This window comes from Moschus berezovskii, chromosome 9 (assembly GCF_049115385.1).
Source record: "Moschus berezovskii isolate FMDL1 chromosome 9, NW_MosBer_1.0, whole genome shotgun sequence".
Classification (NCBI taxonomy): Eukaryota; Metazoa; Chordata; class Mammalia; order Artiodactyla; family Moschidae; genus Moschus; species Moschus berezovskii.
Window position 1 is genome coordinate 21,277,501 of NC_142468.1, and position 22,373 is coordinate 21,299,873.

The window sequence follows — 22,373 nt, forward strand, 5'->3', positions numbered from 1 at the left end:
GTGCTCTCTCTGGCGGGGGATGTTTCCCACATTCTCACAAAGAACTCTCCCACAAAAACTATCTGCAATAGAGCATTTTAGGTATGTTGTGCCATTTACACCACAATGGCCAAAACGGTTTCCCTGGGAGTTGATTTCTTTATAGCATCTCTGAGATGCACTCTTTGCACCTTCACCAAAAATCTCCCTGCACTGTTCATCATGGCTATTACAGCTCTTTTGATAGCAAAAGGCACTGTCACTACAGGGAATCCCGTCCTGCACATGGACGTCTTCTGGGCACTGATGAGATGTCCCGTTGCACCACTCCGGAAGGTCACATTCATTGATCTGAGGTCTACAGAGCTCCCCTGATGGCATGAACTTGCAGTCTTTGCAACAAAGCCCAAAAGCACAAGCAGCCCCAGGTCTTAGAGTGCAGTTCAACAGACAACAGGGATCTTGTTCACACTGCTTTACAGATCCACAGTCACACTTCTCTTCTCCTTCAATCACACCGTTCCCACAGTGCTTCAGCATGAAGACTGCCCCTGGAACTGGAGGATTGTGCAGACATGATCCCTGGTTTAAAGTGGTCTTTGTAAATTCTGCATAGCTACAATTCGTGAATCTCTCTGCTGGCAACCTGACAGCATTCATGATGCAAGCACTTTGTCCACACACACAGAATTCTTCATCATGCTGCATACCCAGAGTATGACCTAACTCATGAGCTACGGTGAGGGCAAAAACAGACCAGGGGTCTCCTTTGAAATTATTAACTCCACAGTCGAGAGGAGGGTGACATATTCCTGCCACATAGGCTATACCAAGGACACTTATAAGTGAATTTTCAATGAAAATATGTGCAGCATCATACTGTAACTGGGAAAGACTGATTTGTTTCCACTGAGAGAAGTCCTCCAGAACCTGTTCTATGCTTATCAGTGGAAAAACATTCCCATGATTCCAAATCTCAATCCCCATCAAAATCACATAGGTACCCAACTGCTGATAAATGGAATCCACTATGTTGACAACAACAAATACATTCTCCTGCACCTTTGAGAAATTACTTTGAGAATAAATGAAGAAATTGTGATCTACCACCACAACCAGCTCCAGAAACCACAAATGGGCCCATCGGTTATAAGCAGAATTTTGTTTCAGAGTTAATTTCTCAGCCTCTTTGAATTCCAGCTGCTGGTGTGCTGCTTTATTTGTTAAGCCACATCTCATAGGTGAGAACTGTGTCTCTTTAGTGTTTATCTTGTAAACCAGGTGTTCAAATGTAGTAGAGTGCCTGATGGGCTTGATTTCATAGGTAAAGTCATTTATCCGCAGCATTCCTTGAAAGCCCCCAGCACAAGTACTGAGGGCAACAAGGGACTCAGGGACCCCCTCCACATAACCATGATAATAGCAGTCATTAGGAACAAAAGGCTGATCCTGCTGAAGGGCATGCTGGTCCGTGTAGGTGAACACTGGGAGGGGTTTGGAAACCAAGATCTTCTTAGCTCTTATGTAGACAACACGTCTCTGACCCCCAAACTGCAGGCTGTAGGAGAGCCAACCTGGAGCGTTTGGACCTCTGCCCCCGTTGGTAACCTTCAAGGGAATCACCACATCTGGGGAGTTGAGGCTTTGAGAGCGCCTTTCCTGGGAGAGACCAGAAGAGAACAGAGACACCTCAAGCCACAGTAGTCCAACAACCCGCATGGACACTCTGGCCTCACCAGTCACCATGATGGAGCAGCCACTATGGAGCCATCTGTCCAGAGAAGAACTTATCAGGCACTGCTGACCTGGCTCCTCCCTCTGAGCTGAACTTTAAGGATCTGTGTCCTGTCAGAGTGTGACCATCAGAGCGGGCAGTGCTGAAAAATTAAAATAAAAAGAAGGGTGGGGGATGGTGGTGGAATTGGGTAAGGAAAATAGAAAGAATTTGAATGTGTCAAGAGTGATTAATGCAGCAAAAAGCTTTGGATATTCTTTCAATAACTGGAGATGTACAGTTAGAGGGGACAAAGATAAAACAATATTGGCCCTATCGAGAGCAGATAGTTGGAACTGGATGCTAGGCACTTGGGTTTTCATTATACAATTATCTCAAACACATATAGGTGGTATAAAAATCTCCTCAATATAAAGTTAAAGCAAAACTAAAGAAACTTCAGAGTACAGTGACACTGTATCTCAATTTGTCCAAAACTGTGTTGGTTTGTGCCTGTTGCCCTTGCATAACTCTTGTTACTTTCTCCTGTCAAAACTGGAGAGGTCAGAGACCATCACAACCCTTATGTCAATTTGCATCAGTCTTATGATTTACTTTGTTCATCTCAAGTTATTTGCTTGTCTCCTTGTGATATTCTCCTTCATTCTTTGAGTCATTTAGTGCAAGGTTTATGATTTTAACTCATTTTAATATCCCCTATATTATAGGGTCTATAATACCTAGTATAGTCCTCCACACAGTGAAAAATGAAAAAGGTGGGTGGTGAAGTACTTGGGTTATAGATGACTGCCACTTCAAATGTATTCATATTTGAATATAATTTTTATAAGAGGAAAAAATCATCAATACTGACATCTTCTAAAGGAATGAGGAAAACAAGGTTGTTCTCCCCAGTTACCTGTAGGAGAATATGAAATACAAGAGGAAGTAACTTCAGAAGGGATAGTAAGAATTATATATATATATATATATGACATCCTCTTGCTTTCCTGGTAGCTCAGACGGTAAAGTGTATGCCTACAATGCGGGAGACCGGTTTGATCCCTGAGTCGGAAAGATCCCCTGGCGAAGGAAATGGCAACCCACTCCAGTATTCTTGCCTGGAAAATTCTATGGACCAAGGAGCCTGGTAGGTTACAGTCCATGGGGTCGCAAAGAGTCGGACATGACTAAGCGACTTCACTGAGCCAGCCGCACGCACACACACATGCATATATATATATATATATATATATATATATATATATATATATATGACATCCTCTTAAGCCAGCCATCTGTTGATGGGCCCTCAGGTTGTTTCCATGTCTTATCTATGGTAAATACTGCTGCTATGAACACTGGGGTGCATGTATCTTTTTGAATTGGTGTTTCAGGATATATACTTAGGAGTGGGATTGCAGGATAACATGGTAGTTCTATTTTTAGTTTTTTTAAAGAAACTCCATACTATTTTCCATAGTGGCTGAACCACTTTACATTCCCACCAACAGTATAGGAGTGTTCCCTTTTCTTCACAGCCTCTCCAGCATTTTTTATCTGAGACTTTTTGATAATAATCATTCTGACTGGTGTGAGGTGATACTTCATTGTTGTTTTCATTTGTATTTCTCTATACTTTGCAAGGCTATACATTGTCACCCTGCTAATTTAACTTAGATGCAGAGTACATCATGCAAAATGCCAGGCTGGATGAATCACAAGCTGTAATCAAGATTTCCAGGAGAAATATCAACAACCTCAGATATGAGGATGATACCACTCTAATGGCAGAAAGCAAAGAGGAACTAAAGAATCTGTTGATGAGGTCCATCTAGTCAAAGCTATGATTTTTCTAGTAGTCATGTATGGATGTGAGAGTTGGACTATAAAGAAAACTGAGCACCGAAGAATCGATGCTTTTGAACTGTGGTATTGGAGGAGACTCTTGAGAGTCCCTTGGACTGCAAGGAGATCCAACCAGTCCATCCTAAAAGAAATCAGTCCTGAATATTCATTGAAAGGACTGATGTTGAAGCTGAAACTCCAATACTTTGGCCACCTGATGTGAAAAACTGACTCATTGGAGAAGACCCTGATGCTGGGAAAGATTGATGGCGGGAAGAGAAGGGGATGACAGAGGATGAGATGGTTGGATGGCATCACTGATGCAACGGACATGAGTTTGAGTAAACTGTGGGAGTTGCTGATGGACAGGGAGACCTGGCATGCTGCAGTCCATGGGGTCTCAAAGAGTTGGACATGACTGAGTGACTGAACTGAACTGAACTAGGTTGGTCATAGCTTTTCTTCCAAGCAGCAAGTGTCTTTTAATTTCATGACTGCAGTCACCATCCCCAGTGATTTTGGAGCTCCCCAAAATAAAGTCTGTCACTGTTTCCATTGTTTCCCATCTGTTTGCCATCAAATGATGGGACCGGATGCCATGATCTTAGTTTTTTGAATGTTGAGTTTGAAGCCAGCTTTTTCACTCTTCTCTTTCACTTGCATTAAGAGGCTCTTTAGTTCTTCTTCACTTTCTGCCATAAGGGTGGTGTCATCTGCATATCTGAGGTTATTGATATTTCTCCCTGCAATCTTGATTCCAGCTTGGCTTCATCCAGCCCAGCATTTTGCATGATGTACTCTGCATGTAAGTTAAATAAGCAAGGTGGCAATATACAGCCTTGACATATTCTTTTCCCAGTTTGGAACCAGTCTGTTGTTCCATGTCTGGTTCTAACTGTTGCTTCTTGACCTGCATACAGGTTTTGCAGGAGGCAGGTCAGGTGGTCTGGTATTCCCATCTCTTTAAGAATTTTCCACAGTTTGTTGTGATCCACACCGTCAAAGGCTTTAGCATAGTCAATGTAGCAGAAATAGATGTTTTTCTGGAATTCAATGATCCAGTGGATGTTGGCAATTTGATCTCTGGTTCCTCCTCCTTTTCTAAATCCAGCTTGAACATCTGCAAGTTCTCAGTTCACATACTATTGAAGCCTGGCTTGGAGAATTTTGAGCATTATTTTGCTCACGTGTGGGATAAGTGCAATTGTGCAGTGGTTTGAACATTCTTTGGCATTGCCTTTCTTTGGGATTGGAATGAAAACTGACCTTTTCCAGTCCTGTGGCCACTGCTGAGTTTTCCAAATTTGCTGGCACATTGAGTGTAGCACTTTCACAGCACAATCTTTTAGGATTTGAAATAGATCAGCTGGAATTCCATCATCTCCACTAGCTTTGTTGGTTGTGATGCTTCAAACAACGGTGTCATAGATTGCTTTTCTTTTGTTTTCTTTCTGTCTGCTGTTCTGATTGTGTGATTTCTATTTTTCTATCTTTCAGATCACTTATGTGTTCTTTTTTATCACTTAGTCTGCTATTTATTTATTTTAGACATTGAATTATCTGTTTTGTTAAATTTTAAGAGTCTGAGCAAATATCAGTTTGAATCAAGGGTCATTGGATTAATTTTTTTTATTTTTACATAATTTTAAAAGGTTTCTTTTCATTTAATGTTATTGCAAAATATTGGCTGTATTCCCCGGGTTGTACAAGGCATCTTTGAACCTGTCTTACACTGAATAGTTTGTACTTCACACATCCCTGTTCCTATAAATCCCTCCTTCCCATCCAGCACTCATAACCACCCATTTGTTCTCTATATCTGAGAGTCTGTTTATTTTATAGTAACTAGTTTGCTGTTTTCTTAGATTCCACTTATCAGTGATATCATGCAATATAGAGCTTTCTCTTTCTGACTGACTTCACGTAGCGTAAAGCCCTCAAAGTCCATGCATGTTGCTGCAAATGGCAAAATTTCATTCTTTTTTATACTTGACTGATATTACATTATATGTATATAGCACATCTTCTTTATCCATTCATCTGTCAATGGACGTTTCTGTTGTTTCCGTGTGCTGCTATTAACAATAGAGTGCATGTATCTTTTTGAATTAATGTTTGTGGTTTTTTAAGGTATACATCCAGGAGTACATTCCTGGGTCATATGGAAGTTCTAATTTTTAGTTTTTGAGAAACCTTCATACTGTTTTCATAGTGGTTGCACCAATTTACATTCCTACCAACAGTGTATGAGGGTTCCCTTTTATCCACATGCTCACCAACATTAGTTATCTTTTTGTTGATGATAGCCAAACTAGTGTGAAGTGATGTCCCTGTGGTTTTGATTTGCATTTCTCTAATTGTTAGCAGTGCTGAGCATCTTTTCATGTGCCTGTGGCCATCTGCCTTTCCTCTTTGGAAATATGTCTGTTTAGTTCTCTGCCCATTTTTAAATTAGGTTGTTTATTTCTTTGATGTTGAGTTGTATGAGTTGTTTATATACTTTGGATATTAATCCCTTATTGGTCATATCATTTGCAAATATTGTCACCTATCCAGTAGGTTGTCTTTTTGGTTTTTCTTAATTTAATTTTTATTCTATAATAGGATATAGTTGATATACAAGGATGTGTTAGTTACAGATGTACAGCAAAGTGATTCATTTATATATATATATATATATATATGCATCCATTCTTTTTCAGATTCTTTTCCCATATAGGTTATTACAGAATATTGAGTAGAGTTTCCTATACTATATAGTCGGTCCTTTTAGTTGTCTATTTTATATATAGTAAGTGAAAGTGAAGGTTGCTCAGTTGTGTCCGACTCTTTGGGACTCCATGGACTATATAGTCCATGGAATTCTCCAGGCCAGAATACTGGAATGGGTATCCTTTCTCTTTTCCAGGGGATCTTCCCAGCCCGGGGATTGAACCCAGGTCTCCCACATTGCAGGCAGATTCTTTACCAGCTGAGCTACAGGGAAGCCCAAGAATCCACAAGAATTCTCCAGGGGATCTTCCCGACCCAGGAATCAAAATGGGGTCTCCTTCATTGCAGACAGATTCTTTACCAACTGAGCTATGAGGGAAGCCCTTACATATAATAGTGCATATATATTAATCCCAAACTCCTAATGTACACCCTCACCATGTTTTCTCTTTGATAACTATGTTTGTTTTTAAAGTCTGTGAGTCTATTTCTGTTTGGTAAATAAGTTCATTTTAACCACTTTTTAGATTCCACATTATAAGTGATATTATATGATTTTTGTCTTTCTCTATCTGACTTACTTCACTTAGTATGATAATTTCTAGGTCCATCTATGTTGCTGCAAATGGCATTGTTTCATTCTTTTATGGCCGAGTAATATCTCATTGAAGAATTGATGCTTTTGAACTGTGGTGTTGGAGAAGACTCTTGAGAGTCCCTTGTACCACAAGGAGATCCAACCAGTCCATTCTAAAGGAGATCAATTCTGGGTGTTCATTGGAAAGACTGATGCTAAAGCTGAAACTGAAATACTTTGGCCACCTCATGTGATGAGTTGACTCACTGGACAAGACTCTGATGCTGGGAAAGGTTGGGGGTGGGAGGAGAAGGGGACGACGGAGAATGAGATGGCTGGATGGCATCACCGACTCTGTGGACATGAGTTTGAGTGAACTCCGGGAGTTGGTGATGGACAGGGAGGCCTGGTGTGCTGTGATTCATGGGGTCGCGGAGAGTTGGACACGACTGAGCAACTGAACTGAACTGAATATCTCATTGTATATATACACACTACATCTTCTTTACCCATTTCTCTCTTGATGAACATTTAGGCTGCTTCCACGTCTTGGCTATTGTAAATAGTGCTGCAATGAACATTGAAGTGCATGTGTCTTTTCAAATTAGGGTTTTTTCCCAAAATATATGCCCAGGAATGGGATTGCTGGATCATACCATAGCTCTATTATTAGGTTTTTAAAGAACTTCTGTACTGTTCTCCATAGTGTCTGTACCAATTTACATTTCTACCAACAGTGTAGGAGGATTCCCTTTTCTCTACACTGTCTCGAGCATTTACAGTTTGTAGATTTTTTTGATGATGACCATTGTGACCAGTGTGAAATTACACCTCATTGTAGTTTTGAGTTTAATTTCTCTAATAATTATTGATGTTTAGCATGCATTGGAGAAGGAAATGGTAACCCACTCCAGTATTCTTGCCTGGAGAATCCCAAGGACAGAGGAACCTAGTGGGCTGCCGTCTATGGGGTCACACAGAGTTGGACACGACTGAAGCAACTTAGCAGCAGCATCTTTTCAGGGCTTCCCTTGTGGCTAAGCTGGTAAAGAATCTTCCTGCAGTGGTGGAGACTGGGTTCGATCCATGGGTTGGGAAGATTTGCCAGAGAAGGGAAAGGCTACCCACTCCAGTATTCTGGCCTGGAAAATTCTGTCCATGGGGTCACAAAGAGTCAGACAGGACTGAGAGACTTTCACATTTAGCATCTTTTCATATACTTTTTAGCCATTTGTATGTCTTCTTTAGAGAAGTATTTATTTAGATCTTCCACTCATTTTTTATTTTATTTTTTTAATTGAGCTGCCTTGAGGCCAAACAAACAACCTATGTCATATTCTTCTCATCTTGAGAGCAGGGTGACAATATACAACCTTGACATACCTCTGTCCATGAAATTAAAAGACGCTTACTCCTTGGAAGGAAAGTTATGACCAACCTAGATAGCATATTAAAAAGCAGAAACATTACTTTGCCAACCAAAGTCCGTCTAGTCAAGGCTATGGTTTTACCCGTGGTCATGTATGGATGTGAGAGTTGGACTGTGAAGAAAGCTGATCGCCGAAGAATTGATGCTTTTGAACTGTGGTGTTGGAGAAGACTCTTGAGAGTCCCTTGTACTGCACAGAGATCCAACCAGTCCATTCTAAAGGAGATCAATCCTGGGTGTTCATTGGAAGGACTGATGCTAAAGCTGAAACTCCAATATTTTGGCCACCTCATGCGACGAGTTGACTCACTGGAAAAGACTGATTCTGGGAGGGGATTGGGGGCAGGAGGAGAAGGGGACGATAGAGAATGAGATGGCTGGATGGCATCACCGACTCGATGGACATGAGTTTGAGTGAACTCCCAGAGTTGGTGATAGACAGAGAGGCCTGGAGTGCTGTGATTCATGGGGTTGCAAAAAGTCGGACACGACTGAGTGACTGAACTGCACTAAACTGAGAGCAGGGAATAGGAAAACGCTTCAAAGTATCTTTGTCATAATCCTTGTCCTCATTATTTCTAGGACCCCAGAGACCCAAACTCCTAAAAGAACATCATTCTAAATGTTTAATACTGTGAAGTGGTGCAATTAAAAATCCATATTCTCTATAATTATTGGAAACTTGGAGTAGACAATAGCCCTCCTCCATATATTTTTATCGACTTTTAATATTTTCCCACAGCTATTTCAAATTTCTGAAAACCTTTACCTACCCATCACTTCTCTTACTCTGTTATGCTTGAATACAGTCTGTCACTGATTCATTAGAGTCATGAAGTCAATTAAATGGTTCTTGACATGCAGTTTTCATCTTTTAGAAAATTGAATTAAAGTATCAGAGGACATCCCTAGAAGTTCCTTAGCAACTCATACATGAATGATGCACAAATTTTGTGGGTATTTGTGTATGTGTGGCCACTGGGTCATAATACAAAATGAATTTCTTACTCCAGAACAGAGTGAAAAAAATATTCATACTGATGCCAAATTCAAAGACAAAATGATTTTTAGGATTTTCACTGTTACAAACCTATATGAATGCATGCCCATTTCTTTTACTTCTCTACCCTGCACCATATTCCAGTCATAATGGAAAAGTGATCCTGCCTGAGATTCAGGTAGTAGCCCTTATCTTCTATTCCAGATCATATCTCCTATCTACTAAAGCTCTGAGTCTATAAATTTTTCCTACTCTAAACTCTACTTTTTCCTATTTTCCTGTTCTTATCTTGCTTTGCCCAGTACTGCCTTGTTTATAAACTGAAAGTCCCACATTGCAGCAACCCCCTCAGTCTTAGGCAAACCCTAGCTGCAACATAGCCCCACGTCCTCATGCTAAAGTCTCTCGCATCTTTTAAAAGGAAAAACACTCAAGAATCTTTACATTATTTGATATACTATTCTGATTACCAAATTATGCATAGAGGCAAACTTGATAAATGACTTACCAACAGAAGTAACAGTAGCTTCCATGCTTTTTTTCTTCGAGATAATTTGTACCACACTTATCAGTGAACCAAGATAGGTAGTTGAGACCTCACATAACAAAGGGAAACATAAGCTTTGCCGCTCTTGTCTCTCAGGTGACAAAGTTCTATATTTAGCTGCTTAGCAACAAGGATATTTCACTTCTCCAGAAACAACTGGCTCTCAAGAATGTCTTTCTCTGGCTCTACCATTTCTATACAAATTTATGTCTGACTTCACTATAATTGAAATTAGGTAGCCTCTTCACCTCCAATTTGTGTAGATTCATTTCTGCTTCATTGTTTTACCCATGCTATTGTATTGGCCAGATGGTCTAATCACTTTTCACTATTGGGTTAAATTATACTAACATTGTAGGTCAAGATATTACATATTTTCTAAATAATATAGACAGCATTGATATTCTATAATTCTCCTTATAATTACCATATTCAACACATTTTTGTATTATGTAATTTATAACTTTGCTATTTTGTTTTGTATACAAGTTTTAAAAGTTGCATCTCCTATTAAACTGTAATATTTTGACAAAAAAATGCTCAAAATGATCTGATAGATAATTTAGAGTATAATATTTGGCAAAATACCTAATCTCTAAAATGATTTCAACTCTATAAATATTGCATAGAAAAAAACTGATTCATTAAAATACTAAATCTGGGTAGATCCTATTTTAAGAGGATTATTGGGTAAATGAGTCTCCTCATCTCTTAATTTAACTGGATTCAGAGCTCTATGAAATAATTATCAAGTAGAAGCATTTTTAGTGACAGTCTCCTTTTGTTTACTCTCAGGAAAAGTTCTTTCTATCCATGCTGATTTCCTCAAAAATCTGTTTGAGATGTTTCTTTTCATAAATTGTTTCATTCAACCACGCAGAACTGGAGATATCCCTTTCTTAGGAAGGGAAGATTTAAAAAAAAAGAGTTTGTCTAGAGCTAAACTCAAGTCTGCTCCTATGCATGAGGTAATTAACAATGAAGAAAATATAACCAAGAGATAAGAAAGTAGGAAACTATAGACAGTCAATCATGGAAAAGTTTTAGTAACAAACAAGTAGGACCTGTAAGCAGAGCAAGGAAATTCAACTCAGGAAAGAAGATTAGAGCACCTGCTTCAGATAGAAAATATCCCAGGAGATTGCGAGGTGAGAAAGAATTCAAATCTCCCAAAGTAGTTTTGACTTGGTCTTGCTTGCTTTAACAGGGAGTAATGCTTTTTAAAATAGTATTAAGGACTTCTGGTTGCAGAAAAGGTAGAATAAACACTTGTCTCCCTATTGCTTATGCTCAGTACTGGTTAAAGTACTGTACTTTACATATAAAACAAACATAAGAAGGTTCAGAAAGCTGGAGCAAAAATTATAGACCAGCTAGTGACACTGGAACCTAAGAACAGCATGGTGATGATTGCTTTCTATTTTCTTTTACCCTCATTGTAGTATGGAAAAGGCTGTTAACGCTAAAATGCAATAGATACAAACAAACTAAAGGCCCAAGGCAAGTTTGTTCTCTCTAGCCAAAGGAACAAGAAATGAGCAGCCTGGAAAGACAAAAAACTTTCATTAATAGAAAATAACCATCCTACTCCAGCCAAATGTCATGGGAAAAGTTGTAGTCCCACATGAATCCTCATAAGCAAAGGCCAGATGAGATTAGACATTCAATCTCACCCAGCTCATGACATGCCTCAGCCACCCCCTCATTGGGGTGGTGTCAGGGAAGGTCAAATAGACTTCTGGGGCTTTCATTCTCACCATGGAGTAATGAGGCTCTCACATTACAGTGCTTTTGGAGGCCACTTGGGCAGTGGTAATGAGGAATTCTTAAATTTCCCAGTCAGGGTGCTGTCAGCAGAGACCAAGAGGGGAAATTGATGTGCTCCATGCGAGGAGATCCAACCAGTCCATTCTGGAGAAGATCACTCCTGGGTGTTCATTGGAAGGACTGATGCTAAAACTGAAACTTCAATACTTTGGCCACCTTATGCGACGAGTTGACTCACTGGAAAAGAGTCTGATGCTGGGAGGGATTGGGGGTGGGAGGAGATGGGGACAACAGAGAATGAGATAGCTGGATGGCATCACCGACTCGATAGACATGAGTTTGAGTGAACTCCCAGAGTTGGTGATGCACAGCGAGCCCTGACGTGCTGTGATTCATGGGGTCGCAAGGAGTCGGACACGACTGAGCAACTGAACTGAACTGAACTGATACTTTAATAATTGTGCGGTAGTTTGAGCATTCTTTGGCATTGCCTTTCTTTGGGATTGGAATGAAAACTGACCTTTTCCAGTCCTGTGGCCACTGCTGAGTTTTCCAAATTTGCTGGCATATTGAGTGCAGTACTTTCACAGCATCATCTTTCAGAATTTGAAATAGCTCAACTAGAATTCCATCACCTCCACTAGCTTTGTTTGTAGTGATGCTTTTTAAGGCCCACTTGACTTCACATTCCAAGAGGTCTGGCTCTAGGTGAGTGATCACTCCATCGTGATTACCGTGGTCGTGAAGATCTTTTTTGTACAGTTCAGAAGAACTGTATTCTTGCCACCTCTTCTTAATATCTTCTGCTTCTGTTAGGTCCACACCATTTCTGTCCTTTATCGAGCCCATCTTTGCATGAAATGTTCCCTTGGAATCTCTAATTTTCTTGAAGAGATCTCTTGTTTTTCCTATTCTGTTGTTTTCCTCTATTTCTTTGCATTGATCGCTGAGGAAGGCTTTCTTATCTCTCCTTGCTATTCTTTGGAACTCTGCATTCAGATGCTTATATCTTTCCTTTTCTCCTTTGCTTTTTGCTTCTCTTCTTTTCACAGCTATTTGTAAGGCCTCCTCAGACAGCCATTTTGCTTTTTTGCATTTCTTTTCCATGGGGATGGTCTTGGTCCCTGTCTCCTGTACAATGTCATGAAACTCCGTCCAGAGTTCATCAGACACTCTTATCTATCAGATCTAGTCCCTTAAATCTATTTCTCACTTCCACTGTATAATCATAGTTCAGTTCAGTTCAGTCGCTCAGTTGTGTCCGACTCTTTGCGACCCCATGAATCACAGCACGCCAGGCTTCACTGTCCGTCACCAACTCCCAGAGTTCACTCAAACTCATGTCCATCGAGTTGGTGATACCATCCAGCCATCTCATTCTCTGTCGTCCCCGTCTCCTCCCACCCCCAATCCTTCCTAGCATCAGACTCTTTTCCAGTGAGTCAACTCATTGCATGAGGTGGCCAAAGTATTGGAGTTTCAGCTTTAGCATCAGTCCTTCCAATGAACACCCAGGATTGATCTCCTTTAGATTGGACTGGTTGGATCTCCTTGCAGTTCAAGGGACTCTCAAGAGTCTTCTCCAGCACCACAGTTCAAAAGCATCAATTCTTCAGCGATCAGCTTTCTTCACAGTCCAACTCTCAAATCCATACATGACCACGGGAAAAACCATAGCCTTGACTAGACGGACCTTTGTTGGCAAAGTAATGTCTCTGCTTTTTAAGATGCTGTCTAGGTTTGTCATAACTTTCCTTCCAAGGAGTAAGCGTCTTTTAGTTTCCTGGCTGCAATCAGCATCCACAGTGATTTTGGAGCCCAAAAAAATAAAATCTGACACTGTTTCCACTGTTTCCCCATCTATTTCCCATGAAGGGATGGATCCAGATGCCATGATCTTCGTTTTCTGAATGTTGAGCTTCAAGCCGACCTTTTCACTCTCCTCTTTCACTTTCATCAAGAGGCTTTTGAATTCCTCTTCACTTTCTGCCATAAGGGTGGTGTCATCTGCATATCTGAGGTTATTGATATTGCTCCCGGAAATCTTGATTCCAGCTTGTGCTTCTTCCAGCCCAGGGTTCCTCAAGATGTACTCTGCATATAAGTTAAATAAGCAGGGTGACAATATACAACCTTGACGTACTCCTTTTCCTATTTGGAACCAGTCTGTTGTTCCAGGTCCAGTTCTAACTGTTGCTTCCTGACCTGCATACGGGTTTCTCAAGAGGCAGGTCAGGTGGTCTGGTATTCCCATCTCTTTCAGAATGTTCCACAGTTTATTGTGATCCACACAGTCAAAGGCTTTGGCATAGTCAATGAAGCAGAAATAGATGTTTTTCTGGAACTCTCTTGCTTTCTCCATGATCCAGCAGATGTTTATAATCATAAGGGATTTGATTTAGGTCATATCTGAATGGTTTAGTGGTTTTCCCTACTTTCTTCAATTTAAGTCTGAATTTGGTAATAACGAGTTCATGATCTGAGCCACAGTCAGCTCCTGGTCTTGTTTTTGCTGACTTATAGAGCTTCTCCATCTTTGGCTGCAAAGAATATAATCAATCTGATTTCAGTGTTGACTGTCTCGTGATGTCCATGTGTAGAGTCTTCTCTTGTGTTGTTGGAAGAGGGTGTTTGCTATGACCAGTGCATTCTCCTGGCAAAACTCTATTAGCCTTTGCCCTGCTTCATTCCGTGCTCCAAGGCCAAATTTACCTGTTACTCCAGGTGTTTCTTGACTTCCAACTTTTGCATTCCAGTCCCCTATAATGAAAAGGACATCTTTTTTGGGTGTTAGTTCTAAAAGGAATTGTAGGTCTTCATAGAACCGTTCAATTTTGGCTTCTTCAGCGTTACTGGTTGGGGCACAGGCTTGGTTACTGTGATATTGAATGGTTTGCCTTGGAAACGAACAGAGATCATTCTGTCATTTTTGAGATTGCATCCAAGTACTGCATTTTGGACTCTTTTGTTGACCATGATGGCTACTCCATTTCTTCTAAGGGATTCCTGCCCACAGTAGTAGATATAGTGGTCATCTGAGTTAAATTCACCCATTCCAGTCCATTTTAGTTCACTGATTCCTAGAATGTCTACGTTCACTTTTGCCATCTCCTGTTTGACCACTTCCAATTTGCCTTGATTCATGGACCTAACATTCCAGGTTCCTATGCAATATTGCTCTTTCTAGCAATCACATCCAGTCACATCCACAACTGGGTATTGTTTTTGTTTTGGCTCCATCCCTTCATTCTTTCTGTATTTATTTCTCCACTAATCTCCAGTAGTATACTGGGCACCTACCAACCTGGGGAATTTCTCATTCAGTATCCTATCATTTTGCCTTTTCATACTGTTCATGGGGTTCTCAAGGCAAGTATGCTGAAGTGGTTTGCCATTCCCTTCTCCAGTGGACCACATTCTGTCAGACCTCTCCACCATGACCCGCCCGTCTTGTGTGTCCCCACACAGCACGGCTTAGTTTCACTGAGTTAGACAAGGCTGTGGTCCATGTGATCAGATTGACTAGTTTTCTGTGATTATGATTTCAGTGTGTCTGCCCTCTGATGCCGTCTCACAGTACTTACTGTCTTATTTGGGTTTCTCTTACCTTTATTCCAATCCCAAAGAAAGGCAATGCCAAAGAATGCTCAAACTACCACACAATTGCACTCATCTCACACTCTAGTAAAGTCATGCTTAAAATTCTCCAACCCAGGCTTCAGCAATATGTAAACCGTGAACTTCCAGATGTTCAAGCTGGTTTTAGAAAAGGCAGAGGAACCAGAGAACAAATTGCCAACATCCGCTGGATCATCAAAAAAGCAAGAGAGTTCCAGAAAAACATCTATTTCTGCTTCATTGACTATGCCAAAGCCTTTGACTGTGTGGATCACAATAAACTGTGGAACATTCTGAAAGAGATGGGAATACCAGACCACCTGACCTGCCTCTTGAGAAACCTGTATGCAGGTCAGGAAGCAACAGTCAGAACTGGACATGGAACAACAGACTGGTTCCAAATAGGAAAAGGTGTACGTCAAGGTTGTATATTGTCACCCTGCTTGTTTAATTTATATGCAGAGTACATCATGAGGAACGCAGAGCTGGAAGAAGCACAAGCTGGAATCAAGATTTCCGGGAGAAATATCAATAACCTCAGATATGCAGATGACACCACCCTTTTGGAAGAAAGTGAAGAGGATCTGAAAAGCCTCTTGATGAAAGTGAATGAGGAGAGTGAAAAAATTGGCTTAAAGCTCAACATTCAGAAAACTAAGATCATGGCATCTGGTCCCGTCACTTCATAGGAAATAGATGGGGAAACAGTGGAAGCAGTGTCAGACTTTACTTTTTTTGGGCTCCAAAATCACTGTGGATGCTGATTGCAGCCATGAAATTAAAAGACGCTTTTCCTTGGAAGGAAAGTTATGACCAACCTAGATAGTATATTAAAAAGCAGAGACATTACTTTCCCAACCAAGGTCCATCTAGTCAAGGCTATGGTTTTTCCAGGGGTCATGTATGGATGTGAGAGTTGGACTGTGAAGAAAGCTGATCACCAAAGAATTGATGCTTTTGAACCGTGGTGCTGGAGAAGACTCTTGAGAGTCCCTTGGACTGCAAGGAGATCCAACCAGTCCATTCTAAAGGAGATCAGTCCTGGGTGTTCATTGGAAGGACTGATGCTAAAGCTGAAACTCCAATACTTTGGCCACCTCATGCGACGGGTTGACTCACTGGAAAAGAGTCTGATGCTAGGAGGGGTTGGGGGCGGGAGGAGAAGAGGATGACAGAGAATGAGATGGCTGGATGGCATCACCGACTCGATGGATATGAGTTTGAGTGAACTCCGGGAGCTGGTGATGGACAGGGAGGCCTGACGTGCTGCGATTCATGGGGTTGCAAAGAGTCAGACACCACTGAGCGACTGAACTGACTGACTGGCTGATAGTTTAACAATATGAAATTCCCCTTCTCCTCAGCACATCAACAGAAACAGAGTGGAGACCTGAGCCTGTATCATCATAGCGATAACAATGAAATACCTCTCTTCCTCTGCTAGTGCACTGTTGGAGGGGTCCTGGTATTTATATAAGATCTAAAGTCTCAAAATATAACAGCCAAAATGTTCACAATACAATGAAAATGCACCTGTCATATAAAGAAGTAGAGAAGTTTCCACTTGCAGGAGAAAAGACGATCAACAGATGCCAATTCTGAGATGATGCAGATGTTGGTATTATCTCTTAAGAATTTTAAAGTAGCCAACATAAAAATGCTCCAATGAACAATGACAAGGGTGATCAAAACCATTGGAAAAAGTAGAAAATTTCAGGAAAATAAAATCCTATAAAAGAAGTGTAGGATATTTTTTAAAAGAAAATAATGGAAATTTATAACTTAAAAATACAAAATCTGAAGGCAGAAAGTCAATGGATGGGCTGGAGAATAAAAAAGAGTCAACAGAGGTAATAAGTAGTGAAACTGAACACAGAGAAAGAATTACTACTAAATCTGAAAAAAATGTGTAACCACCAGGACTGTAAGAAAAGATATAAGATTCATGTTATCCCAGTTACAGAAGGAGAGAAGAATAGGGCAGGGATCCCAAGTACTCAAACAATGACTGAAGATTCCTAAAAGTCGGTAAAAGTCATGGCCTACAGATTTAAGAAGCTCAGAATCACAAACAGGATATACCCAAGGAAATCTATGCCAAGACACATCATACTCATATTGTGAAAACTGAAAGACAAAGAAAAAATCTTGAAAGCACTTTGAGAGAAACTTTATGTTGCCTAATCTTACCTCTAAAGGGGAAACAATTTGAATAGCAGATTTCTTGTTAGAAACCACATAGGCCAGAAGGAAATAGCAAAATATTTCACAAGAAGTAAAATATCAATACAGAATTTTATATCCATTGAAAATACACATCAGGAATGCTGAGGAAACTGAGACATACTCAGATGAAGGAAAATTAAGAGAATTTGTCACTAGCAGACCTGCTTGAAACAATGGCTAAAGAAAATTTTTGAAACAGAAATTATAAAACAAGGAATCTTTTAATATCTGGAAGAAAGAAGGACAACGGAAGAGTTAAAATATGGGTAAATACAATGGACTTTCTTTTTCCTCTTGAATTTTATAAATTATATTTAGTAGCTAAAGCAAATATAATATAGTCTAATGTAGTTCTCAATATATAGAGAAGAAATATTTAACACAATTATACTGTAAAGGGGATGGAAAGTGGCTCAAGGGAACTAAGTTTTGTAGGTTTCATTTGAATGAGAAAAATTTTCAGAATTAAAACCACAAAAGGCAAAAAAAGAGAAAGAATAGAAGACAAAAAACAAAACAAGAGCAATAAACAGAAAACATAAATATGGTAGATATTAACCAAATATGTCAATAATTACTTTAAATATGAATATACATTTTAAAAGAAAGAAGCTATCAGAGTATATAAAATGCAAGACCCAGCTATATGTTGTCTACAAGAAACACACTTTAAGACACTGATAGTTAAGGATGAAGAATGATACTGTGCCAACACTAATCAAAACTATGCTGGAATAGCTATATTAATTTCAAACAAAGCAGAATTCAGAGCAGGGAAAATGATCAGGTATACAAAGGAGCACTAAATAATGATAAAGTGGTCAGTTCTCCAAAAGGCATGACAATCCTTAATGTGTATATCCCTATTAAGAGGGCAGCAAAATACTTAGATGAAAAAAAATGATAAACCTGCAAGAAGAAACTGACAAATGTATTATTATATTTGGAGATGTCAGCAACTCTCTATTAGTGATCGGTAAACCCAGCAAAAGACCCTCTTGATGAGGGTGAAGCAGGAGAATGAAAGAGCCAGCTTAATATTAAATATTAAAAAAAATTAAGATCATGGCATCTGGCCCCATTACTGCATGGCAGATTGAAGGGGAAAAGGAGGAAATAGTGACAGATTTCCTGTTCTTGGGCTTCAAAATCACTGCAGACAGTGACTGCATCCGTGAAATCAGAAGACAACTGCTTCTTGGCAGAAAAGCGATGACAAACCTAGACAGTGTGTTGAAAAGCAGAGACATCACTCTTCCGACAAAGGTCCGTAATAGTCAAGACTCTGGTCTTCCCAGTGGTCTTCCCAGTATGATTGTGAGAGCTGGACCATAAAGAAGGCAGAACACCGAAGAACTGATACCTTCAAACTGTGATGCTGGAGAAGACTCCTGAAAGTCCCTTGGACAGCAAAGAAATCAAACCAGGAAGGACTGGTGCTGAAGCTGAAGCTCCAGTATTTTGGTCATCTGAGGTGAACAGATGATTCATTGAAAAATTCCCTGATGCTGGGAAAGATCAAGGCATCAGAGGATGAGATGGATGGATGGTATCACCAATGCAATGAACATGAACTTGGGCAAACTTTGGAAGATGGTGAGGGACAGCGAGGCCTGGCGAGCTGCAGTCCATGGGGTCACAAAGAGTCAGACAGGACTGGGCAAGTGAACAACAACAGACCCAGCAAGCAGAAAATTAGTAAGGAAGGATATAGATGAACTCAACTCCATCAGTCAACTGGATATAATTGACATTTATAAAATATTTCATTTAGGCGCGCTGGCTTTGTACGCTGAGCCGCCTGCCGGTCCTTTAACAAGGGGCGGCGCGAGCGCCCTGGCGCTGGGCCGAGCTGAGGCTGGCGCTTTGCTGCCGACTGTCCGCAGCATGAGCGGGGCTGGCATCCCCCCGCGCGTGTCGGCGGGGCTGGACCTGTGAGGGCCGCGGTTCCGGACTGAAGTTGCCTCGTCTGGCCAGGCACGCCGCCGGGTCCCATGGAGCTGGAGGCGCAGAGGTGGCGGGGACAGTTGGCTGCCGACATCCATCAAGCTCTTTGGTACAAGGAGCTGAAGTTGCCTTCCTACAAAGGCCAGTCCCCTCAACTAAGTCTCAGAAAATACTTTGCTGACTTGATTGCCATTGTGAACAATCGTTGCGCACGCTGCCCTCCTGCCCCACACCTTGCTGTCTATTTGCTGGGCCTGTTTATGGGTCCTTATGACATCTAGATCCAGCGGCTGCATTCAGTTGCACTTTCCTGTCTGCTTCTAGCAAGTCAGTTTGAAGAAAAAGAAGATAGTGCACCTAAGCTGGAGCAGCTCAACAGCCTGGGTTGTATGACTAATATGAATCTAGTATTAACAAAGCAAAATTTGCTACATACGGAACTATTATTATTGGAAACCTTTCAGTGGAAGCTTTGCCTTCCAACAGCTGCCCATTTCATTATTATCTCTCCGAAACAGTACATGAAACAGATCTTCATGATGGTTGGTCAATGATTTGCTTGGAAAACACTAAACTCTACATGGCTAAGTATGCAGATTACTTCCTGGAAGTAGCTTTGCAAGATTATGCCTTTCTAAATTATGCACCTTCTTTAGTAGCTGCAGCATGTGTGGCTTCTTCAAGGATTATACTTCGTCTTTCTCCAACGTGGCCTACAAGACTGCACCGTCTTACAGCTTACTCCTGGGATTTCTTAGTGCAGTGCATTGAATGGCTATTGATCGCTCATGATAATGATGTGAAAGAAACAAACAGAGAGGCCAGGCAGGACCTCAGCCAGCACAACTGTGTTCCAGACAGCCTCCCAGCCTTCTCCGGCAGTTCACTTTCAGCAACCTCAGTATCTCCATCAGACTCATCAGACCTCACTGCAGTATTGCCATCCTGTATCAGAACAACCAAGCTGCCAGCAGATTGTATCTACTACACACACCTCATCTTACACAATACCGACATGTCCTACTGGCTTCCAAACTAGTGTTTAGGGCCTTGGGCATGTGCCAACTGGTGTTGGGATGTCACTGGAAATACCAGTAGAAGTTAAACCCTGTCTGAATGTTTCTTATAACCGGAGTTATCAGATAAATGAACACTACCCTTGCATGACTCAGGGCTTTGAAAGGTGATTTTATGTGAAGGTAAGACCTGACCCAGACTGTTTGTGACTAGAAGCTCTGGGGCAAGCTTTTTGTAAAACTTCTCTTCAAAAGTAAAGGGATCCACATTTCATCAGAACTCTTCAGATACCAGCACCAGGGAGACTGACCATCCCTTCCAACACACGTGAATATCTGAGAGGACCAAGGCAACACTGCAAACATGTTAACAGTGTATATGTCAAATCCTGTTAAAACAGATTTCTGTATGACTCATTTTAAAGCCCCATGTGATGGTCCAAATATTTCAAAAATATTCAACCCAACAAAAAATTTGGACAGACTCCAAATTTGCTGTTTCAAGATTTGACCTGTGGTGGGCTCTGGGCCTAATGTTGGCTTATATGTCAGAGATGAATGTTTATCTGTGGACTTGTCATTCTTTTTATGAAGAAAAGTTACAGTATTAATTTTTTAAGAGATCCTTGTTTTTAGTCTCCAGTTTTGATTTATATTTTTGATCTGCATCTGCAAATGAATTTCTGGCTAAATTTCAACTCATGAATTTCTTTGCTATACCAGTCAGTGTGGTTAAAAAATTTTTTTTTAGATATTCTAGATAACTCCCTATCACAGATAGTATAGGTATCTGGATTTATGTACTAAAATTAAGATTGGAGTAGATTTCTTAAAATCATGGTCATATATTTTTGTTGTTTTTCCCCTGTGATCAACTTCAAGTCTTTAGAATTAAACACATTTAACTCAGAGGGAAAAAAAAATTTCATTCAACAACAGCAGAACACATTCTTCCCAAACTCATATGTAACATTTACCAAGTAGAATACATTCTGAAACATAACAAATTTCAAAGATGGAAATCCCACAGCTTTTCAAAATTAATGGGGTGCAGTGAAAGCAGTATTTAGTATTTACAAAAATTTATAACATTGCATATATTAGAAAGAAGGTCTGTACTAATAATCTGCTACCTAATTTAACCCAAAGGGAGCAGAAGAGAAGAAATTAAATAAAGCAGAAAATAATGAAATTGAAAAATAATAGAGAAAAATCAATGAAACCAAAGCAGGTTCTTTGAAAATATTAGTAAAACTTAGAAACTTTCCACCGGAAAAGGCAATGGCAAGCCACTCCAGTACTCTTGCCTGGAAAATCCCATGGATGGAGGAGCCTGGTAGGCTGCAGTCCGTGGGGTTGCTAAGGGTCAGACACGACTGAGCGACTTCACTTTCACTTTTCACTTTCACACATTGGAGAAGGAAATGGCAACCCACCTCAGTGTTCTTGCCTGGAGAATCCCAGGAACAGGGGAGCCTGGTGGGCTGCCGTCTATGGGGTCACACAGAGTCGGATACGACTGAAGTGACTTAGCAGCAGGAGCAGCAGCAGAAACTTTCCACACTAAAAACAGAGAGAGAGGACACAAATTACTAATAAAGACAGAGAAAACAAATCGGTCTTTCCCAGCTACAGTATGATGCTGTACATATTTTCGTTAAAGGTTCACTTTTAAGTGTCCTTGCTATAGCATATGTGGCAGGAATATGTTGTCCTTTTCTCAATTGTAGAGTTAATAATTTCAAAGGAGACCCCTGGTCTGTTTTCCCTCACCATAGCTCATGAGTTAGGTCATACTCTGGGTATGTAGCACGATGAAGAATTCTGTGTATGTGGACAAAGGGCTTGCATCATGAATGCTGTCAGGTTGCCAGCAGAGAGATTCACAAATTGTAGCTATGCAGAATTTACAAAGACCACTTTAAACCAGGGATCATGTCTGCACAATCCTCCAATTCCAGAGGCAGTCTTCATGCTGAAGCACTGTGGGAAC

The 22,373-nt window shown here is 40.6% G+C and overlaps 1 protein-coding gene and 1 pseudogene across 1 annotated transcript in view; one reads left to right on the forward strand and one right to left on the reverse strand.

Annotated features, from left to right (window-relative positions):
* LOC129563167 (disintegrin and metalloproteinase domain-containing protein 21) overlaps positions 1-2,698 on the reverse strand; it is a 3,348-nt gene extending 650 nt beyond the window's left edge. Inside the window, exon 1 of the mRNA XM_055436897.2 lies at positions 1-2,698. This exon is cut by the window's left edge and continues 650 nt beyond it. Coding sequence (XP_055292872.2) covers positions 1-1,725 — 1,725 coding nt within the window. The 5' untranslated portion in view covers positions 1,726-2,698.
* Positions 2,699-19,411: 16,713 nt separating this feature from the next.
* Positions 19,412-20,551, forward strand: LOC129563168 (cyclin-J pseudogene; annotated as a pseudogene).
* The last annotated feature ends 1,822 nt before the right edge of the window (positions 20,552-22,373 follow it).